General features: G+C 39.0%; 1 protein-coding gene across 4 annotated transcripts in view; it reads left to right on the forward strand.

Moving 5' to 3' along the window:
• The window catches only part of SFMBT2 (Scm like with four mbt domains 2), a 295043-nt gene that overhangs the window by 159232 nt on the left and 114376 nt on the right, over window positions 1-21435 (forward strand). For all 4 annotated transcript variants that reach the window (XM_072653415.1, XM_072653416.1, XM_072653418.1 and 1 more), the window contains one exon: window positions 9903-10000. In XM_072653415.1, coding sequence (XP_072509516.1) covers window positions 9903-10000 — 98 coding nt within the window. The remainder of the gene's footprint in view (window positions 1-9902; window positions 10001-21435) is intronic.

A 21435-nucleotide genomic window follows, 5' to 3' on the forward strand; every position in this document is an offset into this window, starting at 1 on the left:
TTTTAACATGTGTCCTTTTTTCTGATATCTCTAGATTGAGGGTTCCACCAAACCAATATGGTGTTGAAAGCTGTCGTCTACCAGCCTTCAAGTTAAAATGCCTTTCTAATAAAGGAATTTGGTACCTACCATGATTGCTTCCTCATCCCCCCTACTGCCTTCATCCTTGGGGACTGTAGTGTACATGTTGGTGTCCCCTTAAACCTCTTTGCCACACCCACTTATTAACCTTTTATTCCTGTTCCCTTTTTTCATTGCTTGTGAGCAGCCCCCATAACTGATCATACCTTAGATCTAATGTAGATCATCTATGCATGTGTTGCTTATTCTTAATCATATCATGACTTCCTACCCTCTCTTTTCCCTACTTTACTTCTGAATCTCTTCCTCATTCTCATGATTGTGCATTGAGATGTTACTCTGAAATTCCTTGAGCTCTCGCCTGGCGCCAGTCAGTTCCTGCCAGTCCACAAGCCCCCCAGTCTTTCTTTTCTGCTCCTGCAGAGTACCATTAGAAGGAATCAGATAATCTTGCCAACTGAGTCTATTGCAGACTCATGCTTTCTAATCTCATTTGGACCATGATGGCTACACAGTAATCCTTTTATTTTCCTTTTTGATCGACCCTCTCTCAGCTTCTCTCAAGCCATCTGAGCTGATCCAGACACACCCTCCATTTCTTATCCCTTCTTCCCTCGTTCCCCAGCAGACAAATCTACATTCCTACCTTACTGAGAGAGTCAAGGCCATTTGTTGTGATCTTTCCTCCAAACCTGTTTCCCCTGTCTTCACCTCCTTAGCCTCACTTTCCACGCACAGGGCTTCTTCTTTTCACTTTTAAAGTTCTTTGCTCCCTCTATACCTTTCCTTCTCGCCTTTGCTCTAACGTCTAGGAGCTTGCTTCATCTGTCCCTCTCTTTTGCTTAGTCACTGTCTTTCTTTGACCCCTTCCCTGAAGCCTACAGACATTTTCATGTTTTTCCCAAACAGAAACAAAGCTCTTAAATTGATCTTACCACCCATACGGCTTATGTTTCTCATCCCTTTTGTTGGCAAACTCCTGAAAAGAATAGTTTGTGTTTGCTGTCCCTTCTTTCTTTCTACTCATCCTCATTTCACCCTCTTAAGTCAGGGTTCTGACCCTGCCACTCTACTGAAAGTGGAAATTTCTTTGATCTCTTAATTCCTAAGTGCAATGACTTCTCAGTCTTCATTCTCCTAGACTTCAGCTTTGGACACTGTTGTACATCAGTGGTTCTTGGGTCTTCTTCCCTCCCTTCGCTTACGTGACTTAGAGGCAGCAGGTACACAGAGGAGAGAGCACTGGAGTGAGCTCAGAAGAACCAAGGTCAAATGTGACCTCCAACACTGCCTTTGTGACGCTGGGCAACTCAATTAACCTCTGCCTGACTCAGTTTCCCCATGTGTAAAGATGGGGATGACTATAGCACTTACCTCCCAGGGTTGTTATGAGGATAATGAGATAACCTTTGTAAAGTGCTTTGCAAAAAATGCTGTATAAATATTAGCTATTATTTTTATTGTTATTTCTGTGATTCTGTTCTAAACTAGTTCTCTTACATATCTGACCATGCCAATCTCTTCTACTGTTTCATTATACACATCTCCCTCTGGCTGAGCATAATTTTTCCCTCTGACCTTGGTCCTCTTCTCTTTTTACATTCTCTCCCAGTATGTTTTTGTCATCTACTATGGTTTCACCAATCATTTCTATGCAGATACCTCCAAATTGAACTTTTTAACCCTATGTCTCTTCCACGCTCCAGTCTCCCTCTCCCCCAGTTGCCTAATGGACATCTCCTGGATATTTCCCTGGCATCTCAAAGTCAACATGCCCTAACTGTAACACACCATCTTTTCCTCCTCTTTTCCCCTACCTGTTTTCCCCTTCCTTTAAACTTTCCTATTTCAGTTAAAGGTACTTCTACTTATTCGGGTTGCTTACCCTGGAGTCATACGTGATTATTGTCTCTTTCTGTTTTCTCACCCTCCATCCACTCCATATCTAGTTATCCTGTTGACTCTCCTTACTCATTTTGTAGGATGTTTTGCCCTTTTCTTCACTCTCCTGGCTACCTTCCCATAGCAGAGGTGCTAATCACCACCTACTTGGAGTATTACAGTAGCCTGCTTATTATTCTCCCTACCTCTAGCCTCTAGCTTCTGTAACGCACCTTCATACCAGTGCCAAAAGAATATTTTTCAGGTATAGGTCTGACCATGTCATTCTTCTGCTCAAAAACCATTAGTGGCTCACTATTGCCTCTAGGATAAAGCACAAGCCCCTCTGTTTGACATTTAAAAATCCTCCACCATCTGGCTACATCTTGCTCATCTAGCCTTATTCCACATGCCTTTTTATGCATTCTGTATTCCAGCTAAATTGGATTGCCAGGTGTTCCTCCATGCTCCATTCCATCTATTTTCCACCTTACATATATGCAAAACTATCTCCCATGTTGGTCAACAAACATTAAGCACCTACTACGTGCCAGGCACCGGAGATGCTGATACGAATGTGTCCTTTACCTCGTTTGTCTCTCAGTATCAAGGCTCAGCTCAGTTGCTCTGTGGCCCTTCACCCCCTTCCTGTCAATTATTAATATACTCTCCCTCCTCAAGTTTTCCTGTATTTACTTATATAGGACAAACAAGGGGGAAACATTTATATGTGCCAGCCATGTGTTAGTATGGGGATTCTTCTCTTTTCTGTGTCATTGACCCCTTGGGAGGAAGTCTGATGAAGACAGTGGATCCCTTGTCAGAATAATGCCTTTAAATACATGAAAGAAAACACTTAGGATATACAAAGGTCATCAGTTACGTTGAAATTCACTTATCAAAATATACTTTTTTAAAGCCTCCTGATAAGAACCCTTGTGCCTAGTAGAGAGTAAACTCCATGAGGCAGGGGCTGTTTCTTTCAATTTTGTCTCTTTATCACCAGTCCCTGAATAGGTAGCCTTAGGTACTAGATGGTCCACAGACATGCTCTATAATCCTAGGTAGTCAGTAACATCTCAGTGCCTCTGGTGGGTGCTGATTTTAATTAGTTGAGGGAATGTTCTCACTGGATGTTCCCTCTATGGATGAAATCACATTCCTTCCTTTTTAAAAAAAAATCAGAAACAAATAAAAAATTCAGTACCTAGCATGGTGCCTTTGCATATAGTATATAGCCTTAATAATTGTTTGCTGAATTGAATAGGATTGTTTAGTCTCTGGATTTTCCAAGTTATTTTTTTTACACTCCTGTTTCCTGTAGCATTTATCATAAAGCAGCCTGCCAAATCCTACGAAGGAAGATTGCCTCATTTTCATGTAGGCTTCTAGTTAAAGATGAATCAGGACCCATTTTAATTGCTTATTACTTCCCCTAAACACACATTGACATGGTGCACTTTGTTAAATTACCTGCAACACTAGCATTTTAAGAAAATGCTTTATGCTCTTTTAACAGTACTGTTTATTGTCCATAAACTTGCCAGGGTAATCGAAATGCCTGTCTAATGAATTGCACACATGTGCAATTCTGCTTATTGAAACTATTAGGTGTTTAGCTTCTGCAGGTGGTTGAGTATAGCTGACAACACTGCAGTTAATTTTCACCCTTTAAAAAAAGAGAAAGAAGCCCCAGGGTTAAATTCTGTTTTCATAGGCAGTATTCCTAGAAGGAGGACAGAGGGATATTTTCTGTGCACTGGCTGAAGCCTCTTTTTGGGTATGGCTTAGCTTTATGATTTTATCCCTACCTCCTATGCTCTTGGCCTTGAAGCTTTGGTCTGAGAAGAGTTTCTGTAATCGCTAGTTTAGTAGTAGTTTGAAGACTGATCAGTGTCAGAAATCCAGGATGAGCCCTACCTACGTGGTGCCTCAAGGGCTGGAGAAACAGCAGTTACCTATTAGACGGATGAACTTGAGTAGTGCTTGGCCTTCAATCACATGGGCAGTGCCCCTCTCCCTACCCCAAAAGGAAGTTCCCCCATTAGACTTAGCAATTCTGCTAAGACTGAAGAGATGGTCCTTTGTTTTCCAAGGTCCGTGAGCCATACCCGGGGTCGGGGGGTGGGCTTTCGTAGCTCTCCTTTCTCTTTCTCCTCCACGAACCCCAGAATGCCTCCTGACCGTTATAATACATCATAGTCAGAATCCGTTTATGTGTACGGCTCATATTTATTGCAATATGAGAGGATCTTAGAGTATGCTATAGCTAATTAATATAGTAATTGTTAATATAATTTTATTGTCATTATTCTGTGTATTTTATTAATATAAATAAGTTATTAATTAAATTATATGTATAACTAAAACATAAATATATAGCTTTCCATTAAGTACTTAGCTAGGCATAAAATTAGAGTATTAAAGAGGCTCTTGGGTGCTGCTCACTTTAATTTCCTCTTTGGCCAGCATGGCATTCCTTTAGCCATAATCCTTGGGTTCACTGCCATTTCTTGCAAGTCTGTCTCACTTGTAACCCAGGCCTAGACAGAGTGGTCTCGAGAGAAATCTAGAAGCCCTTGGAATGGTAGAGTTCTTTTGCAGTTGGACCTTGGGCCTCCCCTTTGTTGATTCCAGTTGGAGTTGTTCTCTGGATGGTCGTTGACCTGATGACTTAATCTCCTTTAGGCTCCATTAGCAGGACCCTCTGTTTTCTTTCTGACTCCAAAGAAGCCTTTTACTCAGTTTCTCTCAGCTGTGGGACATATCTCATTTAGACTTTATCTAGTAAGCTGATTATTACCTTTACTTCCCCATTCTCATTCATTTCATCCTGTGTTCTCATTTTATGTCTTCCTCTGAACCTAGTTTCTTTAAAAGGTTTCATATAACCTGGTCCTTTGCAGTAACTGGCATCCCTGGTCCGGCATGCCAGCCCCATATTTATCAGTATGACTCCAGGCTGATCCGTATCTGGCAGACTTACATTTATAAGGTCATACTACTCATATGCATTTTACTCTAACTACCCTCTGGCTTTCTTGACTTGATATTGCTAGAGAGCCGCCACTTCCCAGTTACCCATTACAAATGATTGTAATTGTTCTTGCTGTCACTAAAGATCTTGCTTCCTGAGAAACAAAAGACGTACGGGTGATAAAGAATGTTCATGAAGTTGTCGCCATTCATATAAATTTGCATCATGCGCTGAATGCCATTTCTTTTTCATACTGAATCAATCCACTTGTGGTCCCCCCTCCTCAAGCCAGTGTGGAGGTCAAACCTAATTCTTTAGAGTGGTTACGGATTTCTTCCAGGAGCTTTTGCAGTGTTTCAGGGCTTTTTTGTTTTTTTTCCCAACAACCACAGTGCCAACTACCAACAGGAACATTGAGCACTCTTACCATTGATAAGGGAAACCCTTGTCGGCTTGGACTCTGTTCTGAATGCCTGCCATGATGATAGAGGCAAACTTTGCTTACATCTCCCTATTTCATTTCATTGAATGATATTTCAGATCAGACTCCATCAGGGAGGCCAGGCATGAAAAACTGCTACATTACTATCCTTCCACAAACTTCAGTGAGGAGACAGGATGGGAACAGTGACGTGGCTGCTCACCATTTAGATGAGCTAGAAGTCATTAGCTCCAATCTTTCTGAAAAGATGATGGTCTGCCAGGCCTTCCCATCTGTGCCCAGTCCCTGAATCTGCAGGTCCTCCAAGCTTTACCCTTTGCCCTTCTAATCTACCCTCACGATCCTTGGACACTTACCATCAAGCTTATTATTGTCCTCCAAGTTTCTATTTATACCTTGCTGTCTACCTATATTCTTAGAATTTTCAGATCTTTACATCTGAAGCAGACCTGAAGCTGGAAAAGACTCCTATTTAGAGTATAAGCGTTTTGTGAGCAGAGCCTGCCTCACCGTTTGAGCTTTTATTATCCAGAATTTAGCACATTGCCTGAAACATATACTCTTAGTAAATGGTTTATAATTTTTCTTTCCATTCATTCTTTCATCCACAAAGGATATCTGTTATTAGATCTTTCAGCAACTTTTGATAGGAGGCACCTTAGAAGAAAGTGTTCAAGGCAGTGCTTTGATCTAATGAGTCAAATGCTTTTTTATAATCAACATTAAAGCAGAAAGGAACCCTAGATTTGCTGTATCTTTTTGTCAGTTGTATGATAAAGATATGGTTTCCTATGTAATACCACTTGTGAAAGTGCCCTTTACTCCCTTCTTATACTCTCATCAAAGGTAGCTCTAGATATATGATAGATATATGAAGATATATAGATTATCTTCATAAAAAAGTTGATGTATATGTGAAAGAAGTCTTTAAGACAGATCTTTTCTCTGTACCTTTGGTATTTTCCCATGCAGTAACTCCATGGCTCTATCTTTCAGTACCCTCCCAGCACATATCTCCTCTATGTGCACTTAGTCTAAGCTAGCTTCTTTGCCTTTGTTTTATTTAATATCATTTCCACCATCCAGGACAGGAATATAAACAGTCTAAATGTATTGACTCTGCTCCCCTTGATGGTGAAAAAAAAGATTGTTATAAAAGTATAGATCTATTTCATTCTTCTTCTGTTTCTTGACCTTCTGTTTTTCATCTCTAAATGCTCTTGGAATTATTTCCTTACTTGGGTCACCTGCAAAGTTTTATTTAAACCCTGATTTTATCTTTAACTGTATCTGTCTGATCGATGAGATGACTACTGCTCATAATCTTCATCATCCTTCTCCATAAGATTTTGCCTGGTTTTTTCCTAAACCAGTATTGTATTTTATCCCCTTCACTTGGCCGTGAGTCAAGTGTGTGCTGACTCAGAAACCTTTTAGGCTGTTTTGTGGTTCCTTTGTTATGGTCATTGATTCTTATTGAAAAAAATTCTGAATAAAATGATTGTAGTTTGTGGTCTGTGTTCTTTCTTCCATCCACATCCTCTGTTTTTGGTCATCAATAATATATTTAAGCCTGCCCAGATGGAGTTGTTTTAATTGTACACCATATCTTTTTTCTTGTTTTTTTCTAACTTTGTTCTAATTTTGCACTTGGTCTTAGAAGTCAGTGGTCTGACTGTACCCTGACAGATGATTCAGGAATGACTTCTATTATCAGTAGTGAATCATTTCCTGTCAAAATATAATCAGTTTCGTTTGTTGCAGTATTTATTTAGCTCATCATGTTCAATGCCTACCGATTTTGTTTTTCTGAAAGAAAGTATTCATGTTATGTTGACAAGAGGCATCTGCATAGAATTTCCATTTTTGGCCCCTCTCATTTCTTTTTCTTGATTCATATTTTCCAATATGTCTTATCATCCTAACCAATTTCCACCTTGCTTTGAAGACATCTAGTATCAAATGTAGATATATGTATAATTTGGAGGACCTTACTGTGTTCTTCATATAATTTTTTAAAACCTTTTAGGCTTCTTGGATAGATAGATGCAGTTGTTTTCATGGTGGTCTTATCAGGACCTCTGCAGTATAAGATGACCAAATATCCCATGAGGTGATGTTTCTTATTGTCTTTGAGTGGGTGTAGGAGAAAACCCACTCTTCCAAATCCTTCCTTTGCCTTTCTCACTAGAACTTCTCAGTTGTCTGCTGTTTCACCACTTCACCTTCCTTGTTCCATGTAGAGTGAGAATGTCAACATGGATAGGATTCAATTCTTCTAGTAGTATGTCTAGTCAGTGATCATTGGACAAGATACTTATTTTTAGATTATCAGGCTAGATGCCATTTTAGCATAACCATCAAAGGAGAGTTTTAGACAGTCAAAAAGAAGTTCTTAAACTTTTTCTTTTTTTATCACTAATCATGTTGGCATCCAAGAAAACGTCTAGAGACATCTTCTTACAATGATATTCTTAAATTCATAAACTGAGGGAAACCAATTTTAGTGAAATATTTGCACTATGTTAAAAAACTCCAGTTCATAGAATTCCTCGTTAATAAGCTCATGTCCAAAATCTTTGATTCATAACACTTTATGCCCCCTTTTCAAGCCATGTTGCCCCAGTCACCAGAGAAGCTATGTAAGACTGAGAGCCATTTTATATTTTTGTTTAGTGGGTTGCCTTGGCCAAATGGCTAGCCTTCTGGTGGTGATTTTCATCCTCAATTAGGCTGAGGATTTCATTCTTGGAAAACAGAATCAGACTCTTGTTGGTATCATACTCAAAGCCTTTCCAGCATTGTATATCTTCCACAGCTGGTACTCCACTGGCAAAGCTTTCAAGACCTGGTTCACCTCCATGCTACTCTAAAGCATCAGAATAGGGCTTTGTTGAGCACATTATTCCATACTGAGAATAAATTAGTACCAGTCTAAGTACCTTAGCATAAAAAAAATAAAAACAACTACTTAATAATGAATAAAGCCATCATTCCAATCTGGCTACTTAAAAATAGTGCAATATTCAGTGTTTGAAGAACTAAGTTTAATTACCTTAAGCCATATTTTCAGTGAATTTTTTAAGTTTAGTAAATTCTACAGAAATTGTTCTCTTTGGCAGTTTGTTGTGATGGAAAAACCATTTAAATAAGTTAGCAAATCCGAAGGTATTCCTTGAATGTACACTGTCTTCTGAATGTTAGACTAGTCATCAGAAATTAAATATCAGCCATGAAGATACTCAGGGCTTGACTGACTTCATAGTGATATGCCAAGTTCCATGATCTGTTTCTTTTATCTCTCTGCCTTTATTGGTTGTAAATGGTAACTTGTGTATTAAAAAAATACCTCAGTTCAAGACTTTCCTCCCAGACACTGAAGTATTATTTGTATTCAAATATAGTCTACTATTATTTACAAGTTAATCTTGGGTTTTTGTAGCTAGTTGGCCATCAGTGCACCGGGGTGAGGCGCTGATGGTTCAGTGAGTTTGGGCAGCATTTTTTTCCACCATAAAAGGTATTGAAAATAATAAAGAGACAATGAACACATACACATCCTACAAGGACTTAAAGTACAAGGTGAATCCAGAAGCACTGAGGATCAGAATATATGACCACATGTTAAAAAGCAGACAAGCAGGGAATTAAAAATATAGCCCCAAATGTTTAATGTTGCCTTTTAAGTGTACTTAAATTCATATTCATATCCTGTCTGTCTGTCTAAAGTAGCCTGGGTTGATATAGTGATGGTATAAACATAGCCACTTCCAGTGAGTGCTTCTGCAAATCCTATTCTGATAAGGTCTTAAATCTGTTGAGAGCAGATCATAAAATTCCCTTGAAGTTTCAGCCACAGGTAAAAACATTACTTGACAATTTCTTAAAATTTTAAAAAAAAGTTTTACACTCAGAGTAAATAACGCACATGGGTAATTTTCCTCCAGAAACAAATATGTGTAGCATGTGGTGTGTTAACAGCAACATTTCATGTGTAAATATTAAACTTGGTTAGTAAATTTTAATTTACCTTTCAGTAATTTTCTGATTTACATGGATCTGTTTTTCACATGCAGAAAGCTTAGAGATCTGGTGACAGATGTGCTGTAATAATGGTGACTGATAGGCAACTGAACACTTTTTTAGTATGGAAATACATCAGATATTAAGTTCTTCGTCAGTGGATATTGTTTCCTAGGTGATTTGTGGGTAGTGCATCACTGAAGGTCTTGCTAATGTGATTAATACCATTAAATCCCTTTTAGAATGCTTGTAGAGTATATGCAAATGCTCCCCTTTAGAGGAGCCTTGTTTCGCCCATTTTGCACATTGTATAATGGAATCCCAAGTTGCCATTAATCTCACAAATTTGGGAATGGGTCTTTGTAGTAGTTACGGTGTGACTGCTGTGGTTATTAGGTTGTTACTGAGCGTTTGCAGAGTTAACATTTGTGAATGAACACATAGCTGTAGAACTCTCTAGCCTATACACTGTTATGTGATTTGTTGTTGTTCACCCAGAAATCTATTCTTTGAAGACAACATCTGAATGGAAATGTGCTCTGGAAAAATCTCTTAATGATGCTGCAAAATTTCCTCTTCCAATGGAAGTGTTCAAGGTAAGCTGTTCATTCTTCTCTAGAATATATGTTTGGACAGGACACCAGAAACTAATGAACATACGAATGTTCTCAAAGTCACATATCAAAATACGGATTGGTGTTCTTGCCAATCATTTCCCCCACTTTTTCACTTTAGAATGCTTCCTTTCTGGTTATGTTTCCATGTCAGATATTTAAATATAAACCGTTTAGATACAGTCATATAATGAGTCAGGAAGCCTGGGTTCTGATTCCAGTTTTGTGACTTATTCCTTGTGTGATCTTGAGCAAGTCTCTTACCATCCCTATGCCTCAACTTATTCATTTGTGTAAATGTAAAGGTTGTGCTCAGTGTTGATATTCCCTTCCTGCTCTAAATGTATGGCCCTATAAAAAGGAAGAGGAATCAGTTTTGATATTTGAATTGTAGTGTTGACCCACTGCCCTCTCTCGGTTCCATTTTGATTCAGCAGACAATGTATTATGCGAATGCTATTTATATGTAAGGTAGCTTTGTCTAACTTTTTCAGTTTTTCTCTGTGATTACCCATGAGGTTAAAGTTATTGATTATGTAGCACATGCATAAGTAGGAGCTACATACCTATGTGTATTTGCAAAATTTTGAGCACTTTGAAATTGATTGAATGCCTGATATTCTTTCAAGTTTTATAAGAATTTGTAGGAATATATTTTCTTTTATCCTGGGAAATAAAGACCATATGTATAGAATCATAGAGTTTTATAACAGAAAAGAGACCGTTTTTTTTGTGTTTTGTAGATGGGTAAATGAGGTCCAGAAAAACTGAAATTCCCATAGCAAAGTTGTGATCTATGTTTCTAGATTCCCAGGCCAGTGTCCTGTCCCCTGTATATTTGACAAAGAGAAAACACTGTTAGTAATAATAATAGTTTATTTTTTAGTACTTTTAAGGATTTCAAAGCACTTTACAAATATTGTCACAGCAACCCTAGGAGATAGGTGCTATTATTATTCCCCATTTTACAGATGAAGAAACTGAGCCTAGGAGAGGTTAAATCAATTGTCCAGGATCACATAACTAATAAATGTCTGAGGCTGGATTTGAACTCAGATATTCCTGACATCAGGTGAAGTCCTTTATGTACTGTAGCACCCATTGTAGGTGGCAAAGTTCAGGCTATATAAGAATAGCATATTACAGTGGGAAGAATATTGAATATATAGTCTTAGGTCTTGAGTTCAGATCCTGCCTTTGACACTTAATGTCTCTGTGACATTGGTCAAGTTTTTTAATTTGCCTGTGTAGCACCAATACGACATTCATGGTGCCTACGGCAGCCATGAATATCCCAGTGCAGTTCTGAATTACGAAATTCAACAGACTCTCCATGTGGAAGACAGAACCAAAACATTTATTCAGACACCAGAAAGCCAAATCCATTGTAATCTATCAATAACCATGCAGAGGACAACACCAGCCTCAAGCCATCCCTGGCTAGGCTTCCCACAAACCAGCTCCATAAAACAAATCACAGGCAGGCTGTTTTACTCACACTAGCCAGCAGCCTGCCTCCTTCCTAGTTCTGACTGCTCTAAAGACCAACTTCCTGTCAGCTCTGCCCCAGCTCTGCCTCTTCCTGTTCTACCCATTCAATAAACTTCTCCCACCACAGGCTACTCAGACTTCCATTTGCACAGGCAAGTCACGTGGACCTCTTAATGAATGGGAAAGATCTTCCCATTTAAATTACCATTACAGCCTGGGCCTCAGTTTTCTTACCTGTAAAATAAGAGGGTTGTATCAAATATCCTTAGAAGGGCCTTCCAGATTTAGATTCATACTCCTATGAATTCTAGAAGTTTTTCCAGTTAGTTCCAAGTCAGCCTAATATGTGTTCGTTTTCTAGACTAGAACAACTTAATTGTGTTTTATAGTGATTTTAAAAAGTAATAAAAATATATATTTTTTTAAGTTTCTTGATGGTAGGGACTGTATTCAGAGAGTCTTGTGCATAGTTGTTATAAAATAAATGTTTCTTTGTTTAAGAATAAGATAGATAAGTAGTGGTCAGGATGTTTGTTTTCTAAGTTTCATTTCCATTACTGATTCAATTTTTTGGCAGATTAGAAAAAATGACTCATTTTCTGTTTTAGAATTTCCCTGTCTATAAAATGGGGCTAAAAAAACTCATCTCTTAATTTACGATATAGATATATGTCTTGAGCTGCTTGACTGAAGACATTGTTGCATCAGTAGCAGTAATTGCTGACAAATCAGGGCTACCTAAACATTGTTTTCTGACTGATCCTGTTAATGAATTAATATAAAATCGCTTCAGATTGTGTAACACACAGTCCTTGGTGCTTTCCTGAGGAAATGCTGAAAAATGAAGCCATATATAAACCTCTATAACTTTCTTATTCCATTTTTAAGAAATTTTGTATCTCGAGTTAATATAATAAGGGCATAATTAGTGGTACAGGTTGATTATTTAGGAGTACATTTGAAAAAGCTCATAAGTTTAAAAACCTACTAGGAGTTTATTTTTTTCAATCATTCATGATTCATATTCTGGTAGCTCACCTAAATGTCCTAAAACATAATCTTTGCTTTCTTTTGACGTCTGCTTAGACTTAGGAAGTCATTTTCGTGACGTGCCTGAGAATTTGTTGCTAAGTTTTATTCTACATCTTTTTTCTCTTGATCAAAATCTCTTTGAGGGCAAAGACCACTTAACATGTCACTTCTGTGCCTCTTACAGTGTTTGTTTAATAATGTCTGTTGGGCACTGCCAAATGCCCATCGAATACGTATTTTCATGCATTCTCATTGTGGATAGGTTTATTGCTCCATTGAATAAAAAGGAAAAAGAAATATTGACACAAACTCTCTTAATCTTATATTTTAATGAATACTATAATTTTACATCTTAAAACCTAATTTAGCCCATAATTACAACCTTTCTTTTTTCTTTTAAATATCGACTTCTGTTTACCCTACTTTATGAAGTTACCACCTCATAATGTGGAATCATTTCAAATTAGTGAGTAGGAGAAATCCTAAAGGTCTTTAATATCTGATGCATTGGAATAACAGTCCCAGGTTACTTGTGGATTCATTTATCTTTTTGTTGGTCATTGGTCAAGAATTACATGCCCATCAGGGACAGCTAGGTGGGACAGTGGATAAAGCACCAGTCCTGGAGCCAGGAAGACCTGAGTTTTCAAATCCAACCTCAGACGCTTAGTACCTGTGGGACCCTGGACAAGTAACTTAAACCCGTTGTCACCCCCAAATTTTACCAAAAAAATTACACGCCCGTCATTTAAACTTAGACAGATGGAGTATAAGCTCTTTGAAAGTAGGGTCTGTTACATTTTTGTCTTTGCATCTCCAGCACAGTCCATGGAATATGGGAGGTAGTTAATAATGCTTGTTGATTGATGGAATTTTAAAACTTTAAGATACTGAAAATTGTCTTTATAGGAGGATATGAAAAATTTAAAACATGTTGCCAAATTTCGTTATGGGTAGTTACATGTATATGAAAATAATAAAGCCTAAAGAAATTATATGGGTGTGGTATCACAATGATGTTCACAATTTAAAAAAAAATACAAAGAATGAAAAAATCTATTTTGTTTTTCTTAAGTTTTGGAAGTTTTCAGCATGCAAATATGTTCCTGCAGAGTCCAAAAATAGGCTCTGTATTTTCCCCGTTATCTCTGTTTGATCATCACTGTTTCCCAGCAGGCAAACTTATTTCTAGTTATTTTCATTGTGGTGCAAGGAATATATGTTTGGATTCAGCATTGAATCATCCTAGATGCATGTTGTGGTGGGAGATTGTCATAATGTTCAGCTGTTATGAGATACAAGTCAAAGCTAAGCACATTTAATGGGCTGAGATGAACAATATTTCAAGGCCATTCTTTTTACACTTCAGATAAATGGGTGTTTTGATGGGATGAATCACACCATATAGCATGTGTGTGTACTTCTACGTAGTGCTACCAGACTCAGGTTCACCTTTAACTAGTGTCTATTACCAGTGGGGTTATAAAGTCAATTAATAAATTAGAGCCCACTCCTCATTCCTACCAACACTACTATTACCTCTTTTAATGAAGGGCCTTCCTTTCCTTCCTTCCTTCCTTCCTCCCTCCCTCCCTCCCTTTCTCCCTCCCTCCCTCCCTCCCTTCCTTCCTTCCTTCCTTCCCTCCCTCCCTCCCTCCCTCCCTTCCTCTCCTTTCCTCCCTCCCTCTCCTTTCCTCCCTCCCTCTCCCTCCCCACTTTGCTTCCTCCCTCTCTAAAGGACTAAATGCCATAACTAAAATGGACCTTTTCACTACCAGCTAAACAGGTAGCACAGATTTGCCTAACTATGTTTTGACCACCATTGTGGTGCAAAGGAAAAAGCTGAACATCCAGTTACATTTATTCCCCCTCTCCTGGATAGAGGTAGGTAGGGCTTAATGGGAATGAGAAGGCTCTATCTATGTCCAAAACTATCAAAGCAGCTTGTGTTTTTGCAGGGAGAACGTGTTGCCTTTCTTTCACTGAAACTTTTGGTAAAGTATGTCTTTAATGAACATCCATGCATTAATTAGCTCTGAGCTTCTCACTAATAGGCCTTAGTTTCCTCATGTGCAAAATGAGGGAATTGGATTAGATTATTCCTAAGGTCCCTTCTAGCTCCAACAATCTATGGGTATGCTAATACTGGTCTACTAGCAGGTGGCTGCTTTTAAAGTCAGGTTGGCATTTCATTGAATATTGAATAAATTGTCTAGAGTAGGGTAGGTTTGTCTGAGACTGAGCCAGCTTTGTAATCATCAGAGCTTGGAAAAGGCAGATCATTGATTGAGAATGATATGAAAATATCTGGCAGCCAAGATGACCAAATTAATTTCACACTGAGCCCCGCTGTGGAGCCACCAGAACCATCATTTGATTAACTATCACATAAGCATTCCTTAAATATCGAGTCTTTATGAGTGGAGCCTGGGTTCTCATTAGTGAAGTGTGCTCTACCATCAACCAGTATCAAGTGCCTCAGTGTCACTGGAAGCTTGGGCATGTTTAGACTCACATGTAGGACCAGATATACATGGAGACTAGCTAGGTTTCTGTTCATCATGTCATTGTCTTTGTAAAATAAGGCTCTTAGCTGGCTGGTCACTGGTGGGGCTAGAATTATCTGAATGATTATTTCAGTTCTGTAATTCCCTTGCAGTGTAGAGACACAACTGAAATGTGTTTGGAAATTAGCATTTTTCTAGAAAGGTTTGTTTTTAGAGGGAACAGTATGTGCGTGGGGGGAAGAAAAATTCACATATTGAAAATTAATGAAAAATCTTTTCTGAAATCTTCACAGATCCATGCTGGTTATTATAACTTATATTAGTTTTTATTATTTGTAATTTTTGTAACTTGTAATCTATACTTTATGCTACTTGCTTGTAAATTTTGAATTATAGCAGTTTCACTGGCAGCTAATGCATCTATCACACAGATGTTCTGCAAATGAAGGAAAGTATTCCCAATTTGCCATTTATTGGCAAACTATTCCTGTCTTCCAAGGAAATGCAAATTTCTGAAGTTGGTGTGGGGTGGGTGGGATGGGGAGAGGGAGGATTTGTCAAACCACCCTCATTAACGTGGATGTGTAAGGAAAGAGAAACACTGTTTGAAAGATCACCAACCATCCATTATCCTTTTTATGGTTTTAAAAAATGACATTGCTTGATCCTTGCCTTTTTTTTCATCCTCTGTGAAAGTGTTTGAAATGAACAATAAGTGATGGAAACATTGAATGTGCTTGTGATTCATTTTGAGTTAGAAAGAAGGTGTTGGTAGCTCAGCCTAGGAAAATGAATTTCAAGAACAGAAATCATCTCAGTTGAAGAGGAATTCAGGGAAATCTATTAACTTATATCTGTGTGGGTGTACATGTGTGTGTACATGTGTGGCGAAAGAGATTGTATAGTAGGAAGAAGAGGGACTGTGGCCAAGTGAATAGATAGCTGGCCTTAAAGTCAGAAAGACTCCTGCCCCGGAGACACACCAGCACAACCCTGGGCAGGTTATTTAATCTCTCAGTGATCCAAACAGCTCTATGAGACTATAAATTGTAGAGAAGGTTCTGACCTGCATTGTTAAAGAGAATTTCCTTACTAAAGACTTCCTTATGTTTATATATCTTTATCTGTGCCTCCTTCCTTCTTTCCTTCCTTCCCTCTCTCCCTCCCTCCCTCCATCCTTCCTTCCGTCTGTCCATCCTTCCTTCCTTCCTTCCTTCCGTCCTTCCTTCCGTCCTTCCTTCCTTCCCTCTTTCCCTCCCTCTCTCCCTCCCTTCTTCCTTCCTTCCTTCCGTCCATTCTTCCTTCCTTCCTTCCGTCCTTCCTTCCTTCCCTCTCTCCCTCCCTCCCTCCATCCTTCCTTCCTTCCATCCGTCTGTCCTTCCTTCCTTCCGTCCTTCCTTCCCTCTTTCCCTCCCTCCCTCCCTCCCTCCTTCCTTCCATCCTTCCTTCCTTTCTTCCCTCTCTCCCTCCTTCTCTCCCTCCCTCCCTCCTTCCTTCCTTCCTTCCGTCCTTCCTTCCTTCCTTCCGTCCTTCCTTCCTTCCTTCCCTCTTTCCCTCCCTCTCTCCCTCCCTTCTTCCTTCCTTCCTTCCGTCCTTCCTTCCTTCCTTCCTTCCTTCCTTCCTTCCCTCCCTCTCTCCCTCCCTCCCTCCATCCTTCCTTCCTTCCATCCGTCTGTCCTTCCTTCCTTCCGTCCTTCCTTCCTTCCCTCTTTTCCTCCCTCCCTCCCTCCTTCCTTCCTTCCTTCCTTCCTTCCTTCCTTCCTTTCTTCCTTCCTTCCTTCCCTCCCTCTCTCCCTCCCTCTCTCCCTCCCTCCTTCCTTCCTTCCGTCCGTCCGTCTGTCCATCCTTCCGTCCGTCCTTCCTGAACTAAATGCTATAACTAAAGTTGGCATTTTTGCTATCATCTGAACTGTTGCACACGACTACCGTGTTATGACTACCTCTGTGGTAAAAATTAAAAAAAGGGGGGGAAATCCAGTTATATAAAACCTGAGGGGGGGAATCTATCCTACATTCACTGTTATCAAAGTTGCATCCAAATTTATACTTCGATGATTATGTAAATCAGTCAGACAACAAGCATTTATTAGGTACCTGTAATGTGTTAGGCACAGTGCTAGGATCTGAGTGTCCAAGTACTCAGGATGAAACATTCTCTATTCAAAAGGAGCTTATGTTGTGATGGGAAGGGCAAGAAATACATATACAACTATATAAAAATCAATCTGAAGAGAATAATATAACCAAATACAAGTAGTTAAATGTGAACTAGTTTGGAAAAGAGAGCAGTAGCACTTGAGGGTATCTGGAAAGGCTTCAGGCAGGAGAGGGTGCTTGGGCTACGTCTTGGAAGGAAGAGAGGGATTTTATGAGGCAGAGGTGAGGAGAGTCCTTTTACTGGTAGGGGAGATGGGCTAGTCAAAGGTGCAGAGATGGGAGATGGAATTTCATGTGTGAGGCAGAGGGAAGTGTGCTCTATCTGGATCACAGAATGTTGGAATAGGACTAATGTCCATTGGGGTTCAGAAGATAGATTAGGGCTAGCTTGTAAATGGCTTTAAAAGTTAAACAAAGGAGAACATATTTTACCTAGAGGCAATAGGAGATCGTTGGGAGTTGATTAACTAGAGTAATCACATGATCAGATCTGTGTAGAAGGAAAAATCATCTTGGCAGCATTGTGTAGGACAGACTAGAATGGGGAGAGACTTTGAGGCAGGGAGACCTATTGGGAGGCTGTCGTAATAATATAGGGACAAGATGATGAGGGCCTGCCTGTCCTAATGTTGTGTTGGGGGAGTAGAAAGAAAGGATCATATGTTAGACATAGTAGAGGCTGATGATAGCAAGATTTGGCACCTGAATTTGGACATTGAGGGAGAGTGGGTAATGGAGGATAATACCAAAGTAATGAGCCTGGGAGACTGGAAAGATGGTGATGCCTTTGGTAGAGGGTAGGGTCTTAAACCTAATGATAGGTGTAAGAAGGGTGATCGAATGAAAGGAAATTTTAATCAGAAGACCATGAGAAAGGGATGAACTGAGGTTGCCACACATTCTGAAGGCCGAAGACTCCACTGCCTTGGCAGAGGGCATTCCCAAGATAAGCCCAATTTATATGTGGAATACTTGATTGAAGTTAGTCAAAATGTCCCAGAAATCTTTTTAGGAAGGGTGTTTATGAGGGTGTACTCTAGTGTGAAAGCAATTAGTTAAAGCTAATTTTTGAGTCCGATCTCAAAGACCTGTATTGTTAATCCTTGCTTTAGTGTACTTCTTTTCTGGAGATTCCCATTTAATAATAAATGATGAAAAAATATTGTGTGGAATATTGATTTTTTAGAGACATTGAAAAATGCTTTATGTGTACATATTCCCACCTGATTGAGAATATTCAGACAGTTTGATCACAGGACATGGTGAGAATTCTTAACCCCATTATCCAATTCTTAGATATAAATGTGTGTATCTGTAAGCATGCATGTAGACTTATCCTTTAGCAAAAACATCTCTCTTCCATTTTCCCATATGAGGCCAGGGTTTGGGTCTGTGGAGGGAAGATTAAATTCCACAAAGAGAGAAAAGACTTTCCTTCTCACTCCATCTGGTGTAGCCAAAGGGGTAAGAAAGGATGTGTACACCATTAGAATTTTAGCACGGATGGATTGTGATTTTGCAGTTTCTATGGTGATTAATATTTTGTTGTTCAGCAGCTTAATATGTTCGCTAGGAAAAAACCTGTGGCCATGTCTAAGGACAGAATTTCCCTTGCCTGATAATTTCTCTTATCAAGAAAAAATGCAAATGGTATTTGGGAATTGGATATGTTTGAAGGTTGGCTTTCCTGAATTTCTCTGGCAGCTTGCTGCTTTCTGCATTTGCCAGCGTTATAAATTTAAATTCTGGGCCCTCAAACAAAATTTTGCAAAGAATCCTTCTGTTGTCTCCAAAACCAACACCCATTTCCTACTCGTCCCCAACCCTGAACGTTTGGTAGAGGTGAATGGTTCTTGTTAATGATTTCACAAATAGTTCACAAATAGGTAGTTAAGACTGTTTATTTTCCTTCTGTGGTGTAGGTAATAGTCGGCTTTGGTAGAGTTCCCAAGTTGGCGAATTGCAGACAAATGAATCTCATGGAGAAATCTCTTTCAGCAAGACATTAGGACAAATTTCTATTTCTAACAGTTAATTCTTTTAGAAAGTCAAGAGATACGGTATTTTTTTGCAGGGGGTATGAAGGAAGGAGTATTTTTGTCTTTTTTGTGTGAATTGGATGTTAAATTGAAGCACGTGAATGGCATTACTACAAATGGGCCTCAGGGAACATTGACTTTTATGAAGCCATGATCTAACAATAAATATAGCTAGTAGAATCCTTGGTATGTGTATAGTTCACTATAATAAAAGCTGTCCGTCAATAGTATTATACGATCATAGATTTAGATTAGAAGGGACCTTGGAGTCCAAGCCCCCGATGTTACAGTTGAGGAAACAGTTTCTAAGAGGTTAAGGAACTTGCCCAAGGTCCTGCAAGTGATAGGTGGTTTTGTTGTTCAGTTATTTCTGGCTCTTCATGCCCATGTGGACCAGTCAGACAGTGAGTTTTCTTGGTGAAGATACTGGAGTGCTTTGCTATTTTCCTCTCTAGTGGATTAAGGCAAACAGGGTTAAGTGACTTGCCTAGGGTCACACAGCTTATAAGTGTCTGAGGCCAAATTTGAACTTGGATTTTTCTTGACGCTGGTAGGTGCATGCTATAGATAGATTTTACTTATATTTTAGCAAAATACCTGACAAAGTCTCATGGTCTTTTTAATTAGGACCACTCATTGCATCAGTTTGAATGAGCTTCTTTTGTGTCAGTTTGAGGAGTTTTAAAACGAGAACACTTGGTCTCATTCTCCACTCCACTTCAGTTTCCACATTTTTGTAAAGGCCTCTCTAAATGAGTGATTGATTATTTAGTAATTCAGGTAATTGAAGGGAAAAAGAGGAAATGTGCATAAGACTTTTATGTTGAGATGAGATATATTAAAGGAGATTCTCTATAAGGCCTCGGGAGGGGTGGCAATGGGACAAAGGTGGTATAATTTTCCTAATCTGTGTCCAATTTGAGGTCATGGTGTTTCTGTTACCTCAATAATGGTTACCTAGTTTCCTTTTTGGACAGGACAAGTTCCATCTCTGATGTGTGTTAGGGTGATCACTCCCTTCTTTTCAAGGGTTCCAGAATGGCAGTTGGTGGGAGGAACAAGGAAGTATTTATTACATCCGCTTTCAGCTCAACATTTTACAGTTTTGAGTATAATAATTGGTTGAAGAGATATGAAAATATGGGATTGCAGTGTCTCTAATCCATAGCTGAGTAATAGGGTGATATGGAAGATTGTATCTATCTAGGTGCTATGGAACTGTCTAGTACCAAGTATGAACTAGAAGTTGGAGAAATGGGGGAAATTTGATTTTAGAAGTAAAAACAAAAAAATTGAAAAGCAGTATCATACACAGTCAAAAAATTCTAAGAAGAGAACATTTTCTTATCATCAGAAAAGTCATAGAAACCTAACCAGGCACTATAATGTGATTTATAACTTCATAGAACCCACCACATTTTCTTGTATACAGGATGGCATGATGTGGGTCAAAGAGTATAAGAAGCTTCATTTTAAACTACTTGAATAGCTGGACCTGAGGATTAATGTTTCATGTCAACTTGGAAGGTCATCTGTGCTTGGCCTTGCATTGTTTAGCATTTTTATCAATGACTTGCATAAAAAAAAGATAGATGGCATGCTCCTCGAAACTGAAAGAGATAACCAATCAACAGGCCTACTATTTGTTAGATACTATGTTAGGCACCAGAGATAGAAGTACAAAGAATGAAACAAAACCTACTCACAAGGATCTTAAAACATTGGACCAAATCTAATAAGATTAAATATAGTGATAAATGTGAAGTTGTACGCTTGAGATTTTTTTCCCCTCCTAAATCGGTTTCACTAAGTATAAAATGGGGAGAAAGTATAACCAACTACCCAATATTTTATTTGAAAAGAATTGGGGGGAAAATCACTAGCAATGAACAAAAATTTATTTAAAGAAGAATGGGAGATTTCAGTTGACTGCAAGCTCAGTTACAAGTCTGCAGTGTGATGTGGTAGTGAACTAAAGCTGACATGATCTTAGGATGCAGTGAGAAACAGCATCCAAGACTAGGGGGAAAGGTGTCGAGGAATTTCTCGTTCAGATGGGGATTCCTCTTGACGTCTCTTCTAACTCCAGGTGTGATTTTGTGAATCTCTAGATGAGAGGATTAAGACATACCCTAACAAAAATAATTAAGATGATGGCCAGCAGTGAGCACTTGGGCACAAGAAATGTAAA

Source organism: Notamacropus eugenii, chromosome 3, assembly GCF_028372415.1.
Source record: "Notamacropus eugenii isolate mMacEug1 chromosome 3, mMacEug1.pri_v2, whole genome shotgun sequence".
Lineage (NCBI taxonomy): Eukaryota > Metazoa > Chordata > Mammalia > Diprotodontia > Macropodidae > Notamacropus > Notamacropus eugenii.